The sequence below is a fragment of the Ornithorhynchus anatinus genome, chromosome 6, assembly GCF_004115215.2.
Source record: "Ornithorhynchus anatinus isolate Pmale09 chromosome 6, mOrnAna1.pri.v4, whole genome shotgun sequence".
NCBI classification, from domain to species: Eukaryota; Metazoa; Chordata; class Mammalia; order Monotremata; family Ornithorhynchidae; genus Ornithorhynchus; species Ornithorhynchus anatinus.
Window position 1 is genome coordinate 21997002 of NC_041733.1, and position 16433 is coordinate 22013434.

Here is a 16433-nt window from a genome sequence, read left to right on the forward strand (position 1 = left end):
GCGGGGCCGGGGGCGGGGCCTTCCCGCTCCCCCGCCCCCTCCCCCGCAACCGTCCTCCCCCCCGACCCCCGCTCCGCCGAGCCCCCCCCCCCCCGGCTCCCAACCCGCCCCACCCAGTTGCCGGGGACCCCCTCCCAGTTCAGTGGGAGGGGGCACCGGATGGAGGTCACGTCCGGGGATTGAGCAGAAAGGGGTCCACCGGGAAGGACGGGGGAACACTCCCCGAAAGGGCTGGGCCGCAGGGCGAGGCCCGGAGCCGACCGTCCAAACCCCTGACCCTGACCCTAACCCCCAAATCCGCAGCCCGACGGGCCCGTCCCTCCGAGCCCCCGGATCGGCCCCGGAGCCAGAGAAGAGGCCGATAAGGGGCGTTGCGCCGGCGGGGAGGGATGGCCGTAGGAAAGGGGGGAATGTCCCCATGGGGATTCTCTCTATCTCTTCTCCAGATGCGAAAGGACCGGCCGAGGATGCGGATTCTTCTGCGGTCTGGAGGGTCGAGGGGGCGGGCTCCCACTCCGTCGATCCTTGGTCCGCCTGTGCCTTCTATGGAGACTGACTGGTGTGACTGGTGTCGGACGGACCGGCTTTCCGCCTCTATGCCCTCTCCAGCGAGCCCGGGGGCCCCCACTTCCAGCCTTCCTCTTAGGGCATCCCTCCTCATCCCTCCTCCTTAACCCGGGAAAGCTGCTTCACGTGCTTGGAACCGCGCGGCCGTGCGCCCCCTGGCGGCCGCCCCTCGCACCGCCCCCGGGGGCGGATTATCCGCGCCCCGCTTCTGCCACACAGCGGCCCCTGCCGGCCGCCGGCGGGATCGCGGGTCCCGGCCGGGAGAGGTCCCCCCGCTGTTTTTGGGCGGGAGGGGAAAAATCTCGTCACACCTAGGGAGGAAATTTCCTCCCCCAAAGGAAAGAGCCCGATCCCGGGGACATCCTTCAACACCACCGGAGAATGGGAAGAACTGGAAAAGACAAGCGGCCGGCTCCGGGGTGGGAGGCGGTAGCCAGCAGTAACTGATTTACGTCCAGGGGCCTGGGAGTGCGAGGTAGCAGGCGGTGGTGGGAGGGTGGGCTTCTCTAGGATAACTTTCGGGGGGAGGGAGGGGGGGGTCCCCGGCCTGGGACCCGAAGTTTTCGCCCGCCGTCGAAGGTGGGGAGGCAAGCAAACAGGGTGTCCCCTCCCCGCGTCGTTCCCTCCCTCCTTTCTGCTCGCCCTCTCCCCCCCACCCGGGTGGCTTGAATGTTTCCCTTGTTCTCCAGCGAACCGCTCAGGATGTAGTGACGTCACAACTATTTCAATTTCAAATCCCTCCACCTCAGGCCGTCAGTGGGAAAAGAGAGTTAAAAAGGAGAGGACCTAGACGGACTTAGACAGGCGGAAGGAGGGCACAGACGGCGTCTCAGCGGGCCCGGAGTTTAACTCTGCAGCGGCGGCGGCGGCGGCAGCAGCAGCAACGACCAGAGCAGCAGCAGCAGCAGCAGCAGCAGCCAAGTCCTCGGCCCCCTCCCAAGCCTCGAGCCCCTCGGGGTCGCCCTCGTCTCCTCTCTCCCTTCGGGGTCGCTCGGTTCGCAGGTAAAAGGGAGTCGGGGTCGGGCCTAAGATCAGATGGGAGCGATGGGACCAGGGCAGGGAAGGGGGATCCTGCTCTTCTCTCCCTCCTTCCCTCCCTTCTCGGTTTCTCCTTCATAAAACTTTTTTTTTTCTCCAAGCTCTGCCTCTCTCTTGGGCTTCATGGGTGGGCCCCGTCTTGTTCCGCCCACCCTGCCGCTGCTGCTTTTCTGCCTGGATTCCTCCTCAATCTCTCTCTCTCTCTCTCTGTCCGTCTCTTTCTCTGTCTCCATCTCTCTGTCCGTCTCCCTCCCCTGCATACAGACGATCCTCCAGGCCGGGGCTCTGGGCCGCCCCCCTTTCCTCCCGCACCCTCCGGGAAGTTCCCCGGCGTCAGGGTGTCCGCTCAGTTTGGGGTCCCGGCTGCAGGGAGCCCGCGAGGGGAAAGGAATTCGGGGGTCCCGACTGCGTCCAGGTCGAGGGCCAGGGACGAGGGAGCGCTGACCCGGGAGACCCGGGACGCCCGGGGCCTTTGAGGATGACGAGCGGAGCCGCAGGGAACTCCGCAGGGAGCCGCTCCCTCCCTCTCCCTCCCCCCTTATCTCCTCTCCCTGGAAAGAAAGAAAAACAGAAATGTCCCGACTGAAATAACAAACAAGGGGAGGGAAGCGCGGGGAGGTCGGTGGGGGGCGAGATCAAGGGGAGGGAGCCGACCCGCGAGCTCCCGCACCTCCCCGGTCGAGGGGCACGGCCGGGGCGGGGGGGAACACCCCTAAAGGACCGGTCCTTTTTCCGGGGACACAGAGAGGGAGGGAGGGAGGCGGGGGGGTCCTTCCCTCCAGCTCCGGGCATCTCTCGCACCCCACCCCTGAGGCCCCCCCCCCCCGCGCTTTCCCACCGCTTATCTCCGCCCTGCACGAAGCCCAGTTCCCCGGGCCTGGCCGGGCTCGGCAGCCGAGGGATCGACGGCCCCTCCCGACTCCTACCAGGGGTCTCGTTCCCGCCCTGACCCGGGTGGGCGCACGTGTGTGTGTGCGGGGGGTGGGGAGAGAGACGGACAGAGACGGAGAGACGGAGAGAGACAGAGAGAGACAGCGATGGAGGATGCAGGCCGGCAGGGGGCGCTGTGTTGGCGCCCGGGTTGGCGTCGGGGGCCGCTGTTCTTCCGGGGGCTTCCGCTTCTCGCCGCCAGGGGGCGCCGCTCCCTGCCCTCGGGTTGACCCCGAGATGCCCCCGGGGGCGGCGGTTCATTCATTCATGCACCCATTCGATGGTATTTATTGAGCGCTTCCCACGTGCAGAGCGCTGTACTAAACGCTTGGGGCAGCAGCGTGGCTCAGTGGAAAGAGTCCGGGCTTGGGAGTCGGAGGTCATGGGTTCGAATGTGCCACTTGTCAGCCGTGTGACTGTGGGCAAGTCATTTTACTTCTCTGGGCCTCAGCGACCTCATCTGGAAAAGGGGGATTAACTGTGAGCCTCGTGTGGGACGACCTGATGCCCCTGTATCTCCCCCCCCAGCGCTTAGAACATAGTGTGCTCTGCACATAGTAAGCTCTTGACAGATACCAACGCTATTAAACGCTTAGCACTGCGGGTCGGTCCCGTCCGCCTGACCCTCTCCGGCGCCCTCGCCCTCTCCCCGCCCAGACAACGGGGCGCTCCGTGCGGCGGCCACATCCCTGGAGCCCGCGGGGCCGAGGGCGGCGGGGCCGGGAGCCCTCCACCGACCGGGTCCGCTCCGCCGAAGTCCTCGCCTGGCTCTGCTCCCACGCCCAGACCGACCTGGCCCGGAGGTGAGAGACCAGGAGGGGTTGGGGGGCGACGGGGGGCCCGGGGAGGCCTCGCCCCCCGGGCTCTGAGTCGCCTCCTCCTCTCCCCGCAGCTCCGAGATGTCCGCCTGCAGCCCGGACATCGCCGACGGCCGGGAGGGCTCCCGGCGGGCCGCCCCCCATCCCGGTAAGCTCCGGGCCCCGGCTCCGCGGGCTCCCCGGCGGGAAGGGGCTCCTCCCTGCCCGCCCCCTGAACGTCCCTGCCTCCTAACCCAGGCTCCCCGCCGCCCCACGACTTGGCTTCCGGCGAGGACGCGGCGCTGCTCCCCGCGGCCCCCCCCAACGGGACACTCCGCCCAGGTAGGCGGCCGCCGGACAGAGCCAGGCCCGGGACGGGGAGGTCCGGGCAGGAGGAGGCCGCCTCTGCACCCCCAGAGATGCAGGGGGAGGGGGCGGTGCAGGCAGAAGTGCGGAGGGGCCCCCGGAGGAGGAGGCCTCTGCAGTCCCAGAGATACAGGAGGCGTGAGGTGGGGCGCTACGGTGCAGGCGGAAGCCCAGAGGAGGCCCCGGAGGAGGAGGAGGCCTCTGAAGTCCCAGAGATACAGGAGGGGTGGGGGGCTAAGGCGCAGGCAGAGGCCCGGAGGGGGCCCCGGAGGAGGAGGCCCCTGCACCCCCAGAGATGCAGGGGGCGGGGGACGTGTGTGAGGGAGATACGGTGCAGGCAGAAGCCCGGAGAGGGCCTCGGAGGAGGAGGAGGCCTCTGCAATCCCTGAGATACAGGAGGGGTGGGGGGCTAACAGGCAGAAACCCGGAGGAGGCCCCAGAGGAGGCCCCGGAGGATCGAGGCCCGGGCGTGGGGGGTTGCAGGCGAGGCCAACTCCGGGGCCAGAGGCCGGGCCGCGGGTCCGAGCCCCCTCGACGTGCCCGGCCGCTCCGGTCCTCCTCAGGCGGCGCCCTACCTCGGGAGGCCGGAGCTCCCGGCTGCCGGTGGAAGGACGGGCCGGGCCCGGTGTGCAAGCAGCCGGCCGAGCCGCCCGACCACAAGGCCCCTTTGGGCTCCACCGCGTCCGTGAACACCGAGGCCAGCTGCAAGAGTCGCCTGTCCACCGCCTCGAGGATCCAAGAGGTGGCGGGAGACGGTGAGGAGGCCGGGGGAGGGGGGGGATCTTCTGAGTCGGGGCTGGTGGTCGTCTGGGGACGGGGTCGGTGCCGGGCAGGAGGGCGACCCGGAGGTCCAGGGCGTCGGGGATGGAGGAGAGTCGGTCCCCAGGAGTAAAGGCCGGCCGGTTGTGGTTTCCGCGGGGCCTGGTTTTCCCGACCGTTCCCGCTTCCCACTTGGAGCCGAGTTGCCGTCGTTAGTGCAGTTTGGGGGGCGGGGGGCAGCCCCGCGCCCCCAGAGCCAGAGTCAGCGCCCGCCTCCCGCCCCTCGGGGACCCGCGGCCTCCACCCACTAACCGGCCTCTTCTCTCTGTCCGCCCCACCCCGTCTTCTCTCCCCCGCCAACTGTCCCCGTCTTCTCTCCCCCTTTGGCCCCACCCGGCCACCACCTTCTCTGTCCACCCCTCCCCATCTCCTCTCCCTCCCCGACCACCTCTGTCCGGTCTTCCCCATCTCCTGCCCTCCCCGCCGCCCCCGCCCGCCGCCGCTTCCCAGAGCTGTGCGCCTCCCTGCTCCTCGCCTGCCTGTTTTGCCGCGGGTCCGAGGTGTGGCCGCTGCTGTCGGGGGCCTGTGCCCTGTGCCCCTGCCCGGCGCTGCCCGGTCCGTGCGGGCCCCTGCTGCGGGGCGGAGAGGTGCTGGGGGAGGCGCTGGGCCAGGCTTTCAACGACTGCCTGGAGCTGTGTCGCCAGGGCGGCGAGTGCCTGGAGCTGGCCATGGAGGTGTCTCAGTTCTGCCACCACTGAGGCACCTTCCCGCCCCCGGGGTCTCGCCCTTGGAGCCCCCTCCCCACGCCCTCGCTGACCAGCCGGTCGAGGACCTCCCCGTGCTGCGGCGGCCCGGCCGCGTCTCCCTCTCTGCCTCGCTCGGGGCCTCCCTTTTCCTCATCTGTAAAATGCGAGGGGGGATCGAGCAAAACCCGATCTTAGGCCGCGAACCCCATGTGGGACAGGGACCGTGTCCTGCCCGATTATCTACCCACGTACTCAGTACAGTGCTTGGCACAGAGGAAGCGTTTAACAGATACCCCGGCAGTAGAATTTAGGATTATTATTGGTGTCCGCCGGAGCCGAGTAGAGCTCCCCTTTTCCCGAGACGGGAGCCAAGAGAGAACGGGTAAAGCCGGGCCCGGGTCGTCCCAGGGGTCGGGGGTAGACTCTCCTTGAAGGGGTTTTCGTCGGCCGCCCCTCCCCGGCACTGACCAGCCTCCTCCCCCCATCCCCGAGCTGACCGGTCCCTCTGTCCTCTCTCTAGACCGCTGTGCGCACTGCATCCTGGCCTGCCTGTTCTGCGAGTTCCTCAGCCTCTGCTCCCTGGCCCTGGAGTGCGTGGTCTGCGGGGGGGCGTGCGGGGGCGAGCCCTGGGAGCTCCGCGGCCCGGAGCCCGGCGGGGGCTGCGCTTGCGGACCCGGCTGCGGGGTGCTGCAGGACTGCTGCGGCTCGGCCGACTGCCTGGAGCTCTGCACCGAATGCTGCTCCATCTGCTTCCCGGCATGAGGGGGGGCGGGGGGCGAGCCCCCGGCTTCCCCCCCACCCCTCCGCCTCAATCCCCCCACCCCATTCCCTCGTCTCGTTGCCCCGCGTGCCCTGGGCCGGACGTCGCGGAAGCCCGGGGTGAAAAACGCACGACCTCGCCTGGCCTTTGGGAGGGCGTTTGCTCGTGGTGCGAATGCCTGCAAGGGAATGGAAGCTTTTGCACGGAGATGCGAGCTTGGCCAGTGGGTCCTGCGGGGGCTGCCGGGCCGCCAGGGGAGCTGGGAGCAGGATTCATCTCGGATTGACAGGGATTCCCATTGGCTTCGTGCCTCAACAAGTGAGGACCGGCTTTCTAATTCCACAAGTTCTGGGACGCCCCGTTACGCACACGTGGGCAGGCAGGCCGTTGGATGGGAACCTGCGGACCCGCTCCTCCGCGTTTCCCGCTCCCATTGGTCATCGGGATGGGACGGTCAGAATTCCCAGGCTCCGTGATGTCACCACTGGACTCGGACTCCCAGCCGCCCGCTGCGGCCTTCTCCCTGGGCCGTCCTCGCAGACGGGCCAGCCCGCCGGCTCGCCGAACTGTGACCGATTCTTTGCGGTTCCGTGTCGAACCCCCTGCAAATGTGATGTCGTCCGGATGGTCCGGCCTTCCGTGCCGTGATGTCATTGGAGTGAGCAACAAGCACTTTCCCCCCATTGAAGAACGATTATTATCTTTACGTGTTAGCACAGAAGTTACACTTTTATATCCACTTTATGGTATTGTTTATAAAAAATAACTCGTTTTAATCAAAAGTTTCAGAAATCGAAAGGCGGAGGGGGAAGGGTGTGGGTTAGAATGTTTGAATAGAGGACCATCCCCTTGTGTGGAAACCGGGGGAAGCCCCAGAACTGCCAAGCTAACCCAGGAAAATCCTCAGTACCACTCAGGCCTCCGGATTCCATGGTGATGTCACGACCTCCTAAGGCATTAGGATAGTATGGGATAAAACTTTAAGAAGTGGCCTAGTGGATAGAGCACGGGCCTGGGAGTCAGAAGGACCTGGGTTCTAATCCCAGCTCCGCCACTTTTCTGCTGTGTGACCTGGACAAGTCAGTTAACTTCTCTGTGCCTCAGTTACCTCATCTGTAAAATGGGGATTAAGACCGTGAGCCCCATGTGGGGCTTTGTTCAACCTGATTAGTTGAATCTACAACAGATCTTAGAACAGTGCCTAGCACCTCGTAAGTGCTCAGCGAATGCCATTTAAAGAAAAGGACCAGAAGTAGAAAAGAGGTGAGCCTTGGGAGACCACTGGTCTCTCCCAAATCTTGCAGCCACAGTGATGACCTCAGTAGCTACATCTGGTCCTGGTCAGATGGATCATTTCAGCTCAAGCTGGGGAAGTAGAGCAGCCTTTCTTTGGTTGAGGGTTTGTTCATTGTTAGCAATAGGAGGAGCAGCAACAGGACTTAAGGAGCACCTACTGTGTGTAGAGCACTTGGAGGGAGAGGATAGATGAAAAAAATGTGGTTTCTGCCTTTGAGGAGCTTACAGTCTAACATGACCCACCTTTCGTACCAGTTGGCCCGCAGACTGTGAGCCCCGTGTGGAAGGGGGACAGTCTAAACTGACTATCTTGTGTCTACCCCAGCACTTAACGCCCTACTCAGTCCATAATAAGCACTTAACGAATATCACAATGATTATTCTTCATAATAATAACGCAACGCTCTACCTACTCTCTTACACAAACCTCCTTCCCAGGACCCGGTGAGGCCAGAGGGGCCGTGACTGAAGATTAAATTGAGTGTTAGGTTTTAGTAAGAGGGACAGTGTCTGAACTGACTATCTCGTGTCTACCCCAGCACTTAAAACCCTGCTCGGTCCATAGTAAGCACTTAACGAATATCACAGTTATTATAATTCATAATAATAACACAATGCTCTACCTACTCTCTTACACAAACCTCCTTCCCAGGACCAGGTGAGGCCAGAGGGGCCGTGACTGAAGATTAAATTGAGTGTTAGGTTTTAGTAAGAGGGACAGTGTCTGAACTGACTATCTTGCGTCTACCCCAACACTTAACGCCCTACTAGGTCCATAGTAAGCACTTAACAAATATCACAATTATTACTATTCATAATAATAATGCAATGCTCTACCTAGTCTCTTACACAAACCTCCTTCCCAGGACCAGGTGAGGCCAGAGGGGCCGTGACCGAAGATTAAATCAAGTGTTGTTTTAATAGGAGGTCTGCGGTGGGGATTAAGATGGTGTGAAAGTGTGTGGGGATGGGAACTAAAAGGAATGAGGGAATACATCGTCTGATTCTCCCTTTCCTTTTCCCCCTGCCCCTCACTCTTTCACTTCTACCGTTTCCCTGCTCCTCCCCCTACATGATACTAGGTAAGGAGCTCTCTGAGCATTGCTATGGAAACACAGTAGAGTGATGACATCACCTTCAAGAGCCTTAGCTTCACAGCAGTCTCTACTTTACCAGATGCCCTGAGAAGGATGTCACCCTGGCAACGAGTCCTACCCACATCCCCCCCTCCCGCCACCATCTCACTTCACTCAATGAGGCACCAAACCTGAGCCAAGGGGCACTAAGGGGCCTCGGCCAGAAGGAGAACTTCAAAGGGGCTGGCTGCACTCATCCTCCAGGGAGACGTGAGCTCATGTGTTTGTCAATGGGAGGAGAAGAGGGCGCAGGCCCGAGTGATGGGGTCAGACTGCAGCCGCTCGCTTGGCCTCCCTCCGACCCCGCTGGAAGCAGATGCAGCCCCAACCTCTGGCCCGGCGAGGCCCCTGGGAGGCCAACGGGCGGACAAAGCCTCCCCGGCCTCACCTTGACCGACGAGTCGACGTCCGCTCACGGGGCTGGGGTGGGTTTCTCGGTCGAGCGGTCGGGGTGATGGGGGAGTCTGGGTGATCCCACTTCCAGCTCCGAGCTCCGTTCTCTCTGGAGGGCCGATCGCTCAATCCATGGTATTTATTGAGCACTTGCTGTGTGCGGAGCACTGAACTGAGCCCTTGGGGGAGTACAATGCGGTGGAGCTGAGACGTTACCTGTCTGCAAAAAGCTTTCGGTCCAGAGGATCCTCCAAGTCCCAGATCCACTGCTCCACCTGGAGCCCTTGAGATCCCACATTCAAAAACTGTTTCACCTCATGGAATAAGCACTTACCAAATACCATTTTTTAAAAAACACCTTTTTGAGGGAACTGCATTTTTTATATGGATTTTATGAGATTCCGCTCTAGCAATATGTGTCACTCGAAGCATAAGAGTAATTAGTTTAGGAATAATTTCCTGGAGACTTGCCCCCTTTGGTCAATTGGCTACCCTCCTACCCTCTTTTACCCATCCACACTTTCTCTCCCACTCAACCCTTTTCCCAACCAACTCTTTACTTCCTCCAGTTAATTCATTCAGTGGCATTTATTGAGCACTTACTACGTGCAGGACACTGTACTAAGCTCTTGGGAGAGTACACTATAACAGTAAACAGACCCATTCCCTGCCTACAATGAGCTTACAGTCCAAAGAATCGGTTCATTCCCCTCTTTCAACCAGCCTCCCCTTCCTCCTTGCAATTTCCAGTCTCTATCCTCTCCCAAACTTTTCTGTTCCCTCTTGTTTTTTGTCTTCTTCATTCTCTCTTTCCATACTTTCTCTTTTCTTTTCCTTGCATGTTTATTTGTGCCTTGTCATCATTTCCTTTGTTCTAGACTCCTATTTCTTATCGTATATCCTCCAGTGTTGTTCCTGGGCATTGGGTCAGGTGGTACATTGAGAAGCATCACAGTTTAGTGCAAAAAGCACTGTCCTGGGAGTCAAAGGGCCTGGGTTCTTATCCCGGCTCTGCCACTTGTCTGCTTGTGATCTTGGGCAAGTCGCTTCACCTCTCTGTGCCTCCGCTATCTCATCTGTAAAATGGGGATTAAGAATGTGAGCCCTATGTGGAACATGGACCGTGTTAAACCTGATTAGCTGGTATCTACCCCAGGGATTACTGCAGTGCCCCCCACATAGTAAATGCTTAACAAATCCCATTTTAAAAAAAGGCTATAAACTCGTTATGGACAGGGAATGTGTCTGCTAATTCTGCTGTACTGTACTCCCCCAAGTGTTTAGTACAGTGCTTCACACAGAGTGAGCACTCAGTAAACACCATTGATTGATTCCATACTCCAGGAAGCATAACTAAAGCTTGGGAAAGCTTGTTGGAGGAGGTGAAATTTGTAGAGTGGGCATTCAGTGTGGGGAGTGCTTTATTCTGTTGGATTTGAGGAGGGAGGGAGTCTAGGCTGGGGGTAAAGCGTGGATGAGGGAACAAAGGCAGGAGAGGTGAAAGTAAGGTACCATTGGAGGTAAACTTGAGAGAAGTGAATGAATCAGTGGTATTTATTGCATCGGTAGTCACAATCCCTGCTCTCAAGGAGTTTACAGTCTAATGGGGGAAAGACACATTAAAGTAAATTACAGATAGGAGAAACCTCCAAATATAAGGATCTGTACATAAGTGCTGAGGGGATGGGAGTGAGTAGCAAGTGCATGGGAGTGAGTAGCAAGTGCTTGGGAGAGGCAGTAGGGAGGGAAAATAGGGTGGAGTGATGACTGCTAAGTTTAGGAAGGTCTTCAGGAGGAGAGAAGAGAGCAGGCTGAGGAGAAACTGGTGCGAAGGGCAGATGGGTAAGATGGTGAGTTGGTTGACAGCCTTAAAGCTGAGTGTGAAGAGCTTTTTGAAGAGAAGCAGCATGGCTCAGTGGAAAGAGCCCGGGCTTGGGAGTCAGAGGTCATGAGTTCGAATCCCGGCTCTGCCACTTGTCAGCTGTGTGACTGTGGGCAAGTCACTTCCACTTCTCTGGGCCTCAGTTCCCTCATCTGTAAAATGGGGATTAACTGTGAGCTTCACTTGGGACAACCTGATCACCCTGTATCTACCCCAGCGCTTAGAACAGTGCTCTGCACATAGTAAGCGTTTAACAAATACCAACATTATTATTAATAAAGACGATTGAATGAAGGAGGGAGAAGAAAACTACAAGTCCCAGCATGCAGCGCTTCCTACTCGCTGGACTTCGTAATGCACATGCGCCTTAGCGGCTCCCTCTTCGGTTAGGGAGGGTTGTGACCCACAATGCAATTCGGTTGGCCTCTTGCTCCTGCTCCAGCTCCTGCTCCAGCTCCTGCTCCAGCTCCTGCTCCAGCTCCTGCTCCAGCTCCTGCTCCAGCTCCTGCTCCAGCTCCTGCTCCAGCTCCTGCTCCAGCTCCTGCTCCTTCCTGAGGCTCCTTGGGCCTTCACGGAGACGTGAGATCCAGAACCTGAACGCAAAAGGTGGCCGATCACTCCCCAGGGCGAGCTTCTTGGCCATGTCGGGCTCTTTACCGGCTCCTCTCATCCCTGGCCCCACGCTTTCTGGGCCCCCTCCCCTTTAGGCAAAACAGTAGGACGAGGCCTCGCCGCCCCGGATTAATATCAGTCAATCATCGAGCGTCTATTGCATGCACAGCACTGTACTAAGCGCTTCGCAGAGTACCCTCGCCCGCTCAACTGTATATATTTTCTTTACCCTATTTATTAATTTATTTATTTACTTATTTACCCTATTATTACTTATAATTATTACTTATTATTAGTAGTAGTAGTAATTATTACTTATTATTTCTTTACCCTATTTCTTTACCCTATTTATTTTGCTAATGAGATGTACATCACCTTGATTCTATTTATTTGCTATTGTTTTAATGAGATGTTCATCCCCTTGATTCTATTTATTGCTATTGTTCTTGTCTGTCTCCCCCGGTTAGACTGTAAACCCGTCAAAGGGCAGGGACTGTCTCTATCTGTTACCGATTTGTACATTCCAAGCGCATAGTACAGTGCTCTGCACATAGTAAGCGCTCAGTAAATACTGTTGAATGAATGAATAACCGAAGGCCCAATAAAACGGGAATGGGATCGGGCTTGGCCTTTTAGCAGACAGCGTTGGAGCAACGGCCTGGCCATTGCCTGCTGATAAATAGTGGTGCAGGCAGGCCTGCCACAACGCGGTAGTTGTGTCCTTGAAGGACCTCGCGTTATTCTAATCTCAGTATAATCTCCCCCGATTAGACTGTAAACCAGTCAGTGGGCAGGGATTGTCTCTATCTGTTGCCGAATAGTCCATTCCAAGAGCTTAGTACAGTGCTCTGCACATAGTAAGCGCTCAATAAATACTATTGAATGCATGAATGAAAGGTATGGGGAAACTGCGTTATACCGACCATCGTTTCAGTGGGAATTCACGGGTTGTGGGATAGGCGGTTAGACAACGGACATAACAGTCTTGTTTCGGTACAGATTTGTATACTGATTTTATGTTCATCGGTAGACAGAATTATTTGCTTTCTTTCCATATTGTTGCTTACAGTACTACCACCAAGAAACACAGAGCACATAGTAAGCGTTCAGTAAATACCACTGATAAATGAGGAGGCAGTATCTTTTCTCGCCCCCTGTTTAGACTGTAAGGCCCATCAGGGACAGGGACTGTGTCCCAGCACATTGTCCAGGGCTTGGCACATAGTAAGTGCTTATAATAGTAATAAGACAGGGGCTGGGAAACATAGCAGAATCATACACTACACATGCACAGCTATTTTGTTCTACACCGAATCTGTTAGCACCAACTTGTATTGTGAGACAACCCGTCTCTGATCTCACTATTGTGTTCTATCTAATGAAAATGCCCATTATTGGAGAAGTAATTAAAACAAACATGCTTAGGATCACAGGGTCCCAAGAGCCATACGGAATGTAAACCGTCAGTCCAAGTTCCTCTTTCAGGGATTCTAGAAGGTAACCCCCCCTCTAGACCCTAAGCTTGTTGTGGGCAGAGAATGTGGGTCTGTTATATAGTACTTTCCCAAATGCTTAATACAGTGCTCGGCACACGGTAAATGCTCAGTAAGTACGAATGATTGACTGACAGAGAGAGGAAACAGTGTTTGGCAAGGGAATGTCTGGGCTATTTGTCATCAAGATGTCCCTGTGGAGGAAAGAAGCCAGTGGATCTGAGGACTCTGGCAAAAGCACCCATCTTTTGTTAAGGTGGGGGTAATAGACGCTTTGACTTCTCTCTCTTACAGGCCGCCGGCGCTGAAGGGATGGGACGGTCTTCCAAGGACAAGAGGGACATTTACTACCGTCTGGCAAAAGAGGAGGGCTGGCGGGCCCGCAGTGCTTTCAAACTGCTGCAGCTGGATGAGGAGTTTCAACTCTTCCAGGGTACAGAGAGGCTTGGAGTGGGGAGGTGGGGAGGGCAGGAGGACCCGGGGTAGGTGGGGAAATCCCAGGGGTGTGGAGGAAGGACTAGAGGGCCAAGGTTGGGCCCTTTGCTCAGATCCAGGAGCTGAACCTGATTCCAGGAGCTGAACCAGAGAAGCGGCGTGGCTTAGTGGGAGGAGCACGGGCTCGGGAATCAGAGGTTGTGGGTTCTAATTCCGGCCCCGCCACTTTTTGCTGTGTGACTTTGGGCAAGTCACTTAACTTCTCTGTACCACAGTTACCTCATCTGTAAAACGGGGATCAAGACCTTGAGCCCCACATGGGACAATCTGATTACCTTCTATCTACCCCAGTGTTTAGAACAGTGCTTGGCACATAGTAAGCACTTAGCAAATAGCATCATTATTATTACTATTCCCAAGCTCCACAGATGTTCCCATTATGTTTTTGGGTAGGTGCTGGGGGGCGTCCCAATGTCATTCAGCCTCAGCCTCCCCCAGAACCAGTTTCAGCTAAGGGACTAGAGGGCAAACAGGCAGGATCAGAGGGTGAATTGGGGAACTCTTCAAATCCTACTGGGCCCTCCCTGCCGGCAAGACAGAAATTAGGATTCTCTCTGCCCTCAGGGGTACATCGTGCCGTGGATCTATGCGCCGCACCGGGCAGCTGGAGCCAAGTCCTGAGCCGTAAGCTAAAGTGAGGGTCTGGGAGCCGGGTGGGAGGGGATGCCGGGCTGGGCCTGATGGAGGAAGAAGGGCCAGTGTTAGGGACGAGGGACGTTGCCTAGAGGTCCCTCTCCTGGGACTGTGGGGAAATTGGGGGGTTCCCTTTGATGCAGTTGCTGTTCCGGTCTCCCAGGGGGTCAGAAGAGGCGAGCACCATCGTAGCAGTGGATCTCCAGGCCATGGCACCTCTTCCAGGGGTCATTCAGATCCAGGGGGATATCACTAAGGTGAGCAAAGGAGGGAGCAGGGCTGGGAGTGGAGAGGGAGACCCGAGGTACCTCACCCCCCAACCCCCAAAGAGTGTAAACTCCTTGAGAGCAGGGATTGTGTCTGTTCTCTCCCAAGTCCATATAGCACGGTGCTCTGCTCACAGTGGGTGTCCTGTAAGCACCCTCGATTGGCTCCGAGAAGCTGCCCTCAAGCTGGAGGGGTGTGCTTAGTGCCTTGGATTTCCCTCAGGTATCCACAGCTCAGGAGATCATTCGGCATTTTGAGGGGCAGCCGGCCGATCTGGTGGTGTGTGATGGAGCCCCTGATGGTGAGCAAGGAGGGACCCTGAGAGGCACACTGCGGCTTGTTGGTGGGGTGGCTGGGGGGGTCGGGTCGGACCCCCTAACCCAGACTCCTCTCTCCTCTTTTCAGTGACCGGGCTGCATGACATCGACGAGTACATCCAGGCCCAGTTGTTGTTGGCGGTGAGTTCCCCCGGCTCCCCCAGGGCTGCCCGACTCTAGCGGAGCAGGAGGCGGTGGGGGAGTGGAGGGGACCATCCAACCCCTCTTACCCCGGTGATGGTGGGCTCGGACTGGGGCCCGTGGCTGGGCAGCGGCCGCCACGAAGCCTCATCCCGCCTCTCGCTTTCATTCAGGCGCTGAACATCACCACCCACGTCTTGAAGCCGGGGTGCACCTTCGTGGCCAAGGTGGGGGTCGGCCCTTCGCGGGGGAAGAGGGTGGGGTTGGCTGGCGGAATTCCCCTCTCTTGACTGTCCCCGCCTCCGCCCAGATCTTCCGGGGCCGAGATGTTACCCTGCTCTACTCCCAGCTCCGCGTCTTCTTCCCGGATGTCACCTGTGCCAAGCCCCGCAGCAGTCGCAACTCCAGCATTGGTGGGCAGAGAGTCGGGGGAGGGGAGCTAGGGAGGATGGGGGAGAACCGAGGGTCGGGAGGGCTGGAGAGGCGGGGGGAGTAGGGGAAGAGCCCGTGGGGGGGGGGGCCTTTGGGAGTTCCAGATCTTTTGCGTGGAGTGAGTGGGTGTCGGGGGTGGCAGTTTGGGATGACCAGCCGCTTCCCTGCAGAAGCCTTTGTGGTTTGTCGTGGCTTTGCCCCGCCTGCTGGCTACGTCCCCAACATGGCCAACCCCCTCCTGGACCACTGCTACGGTGAGTCGCCGCCAGGGACCCCGGGGCGGGCTGGGAGCTTGGGGAGGGGGCTAAACAACGAACCACCCCCGGGCCCCCAATAGGAGGGAAGGTGCTGCAGCTGGGATCGGTGAGGTTGAGTGACGGTAGGGCAGGAGCCACCCTCTAGGGACCCCCTCTCCTCCTACCCCCCACCCCCTTCCAGCAACAGGTTGGGACCTCCGGAGCTTACGGACGGGGCTGGCCACACCTGTTTTGGGGCCTGGGGTCCCCAGTTCCACTGCTGGGCCCATAGGATGGCTTACGGTTACTAGGTCAGGAAAGAGTGAGAGTTTAAGGAAGAGCCCCGTAGGGAAAACGGTAGAGTGCGTGAGGGAGCAAAAGCCTGGCGACTTCATCTGCCCGCTCTCTCCGCCTCCCCCCCAAGACCTGGACTTCAACCAGCTGGAGGGACCCAACCGCATAATCGTGCCTTTCTTGGCCTGTGGAGACCTCAGCGCCTACGATGCCGACCGCACCTACCCGCTCCAGGTGAGAGAGGGAATTGGGGGTGGGGAGATCATGGGCGGGAGGGGTTGGGGGGAGCGCTCTGCTTTTCCGCCCTCTGTCAACCTGTGACCAATTTCCTCTTGCTGCTTCAGCTGGCCGGGGGCCCGGCCTACAGGTACAAGTCCCCGACTCAGCCCCCCATCTGTCCGCCGTACCAGGAGGCTTGTTTCCTCAAGAAGAACAACCTGTTGGCCAAGGATCCCGAGCCCAGAGTCCTAGAGAGTGTGGCTAAGGACCCTGAGCCCCTGGAGCAGCCCGCACCCAGCGTCCTAGAGAATGAGACTAAGGACCCTGAGCTCCTAGAGCAGCGGGAGCCCAGCCTCCTACAAAGGGTGGCTGAGGCCCTGGACACCCTTTCTGTGGCCCCTGGAGAGTGACACCTCCTCATGAGACATTTTAACTCTGGTTAAAAATTTATAGTTTTGTATAATTCTGGTTCCTACATTTGTGACTGATGGACCCAAGAGCTGGTAAGGAGAAAAGCCCCTTTCTCCATTCTCTGCGGCCCTGCTCGGTCCCGGCCCCGCTGCTTCCAAAGGCCCGACCATCCCAAACTAGGCCCGGGCCTTCCGCCACTCGAGAGCGGGTGGC

The 16433-nt window shown here is 58.6% G+C and overlaps 2 protein-coding genes across 5 annotated transcripts; both read left to right on the forward strand.

Moving 5' to 3' along the window:
• The first annotated feature begins 140 nt into the window (after positions 1-140).
• LOC103169065 (myoD family inhibitor-like) lies at positions 141-6739 on the forward strand. 3 transcript variants are annotated; one of them, XM_039912461.1, is made up of 7 exons: positions 141-1042; positions 1317-1569; positions 3132-3338; positions 3428-3501; positions 3591-3674; positions 4262-4453; positions 5724-6739. In XM_039912461.1, the coding sequence occupies exons 4-7, from the start codon at positions 3435-3437 to the stop codon at positions 5963-5965; spliced, it is 585 nt and encodes a 194-aa protein (XP_039768395.1). In that variant the 5' UTR covers positions 141-1042; positions 1317-1569; positions 3132-3338; positions 3428-3434; the 3' UTR covers positions 5966-6739. The 3 variants fall into 3 exon arrangements, with proteins under 3 accessions (XP_039768395.1, XP_039768396.1, XP_028923750.2); XM_039912462.1 differs by having other exon boundaries at positions 3193-3338; XM_029067917.2 differs by lacking the exons at positions 141-1042; positions 1317-1569 and having other exon boundaries at positions 3057-3338.
• A 4365-nt stretch (positions 6740-11104) lies between these two features.
• On the forward strand, positions 11105-16272 carry FTSJ1 (FtsJ RNA 2'-O-methyltransferase 1). Of its 2 annotated transcripts, XM_029068129.1 has the most exons (11): positions 11105-11276; positions 13070-13208; positions 13835-13904; positions 14067-14160; positions 14393-14471; positions 14576-14628; positions 14802-14855; positions 14939-15041; positions 15231-15314; positions 15721-15824; positions 15935-16272. In XM_029068129.1, the coding sequence occupies exons 2-11, from the start codon at positions 13088-13090 to the stop codon at positions 16217-16219; spliced, it is 1047 nt and encodes a 348-aa protein (XP_028923962.1). In that variant the 5' UTR covers positions 11105-11276; positions 13070-13087; the 3' UTR covers positions 16220-16272. The 2 variants fall into 2 exon arrangements, with proteins under 2 accessions (XP_028923962.1, XP_028923963.1); XM_029068130.2 differs by lacking the exon at positions 11105-11276 and having other exon boundaries at positions 13119-13208; positions 13835-13894.
• Positions 16273-16433: the final 161 nt, after the last annotated feature.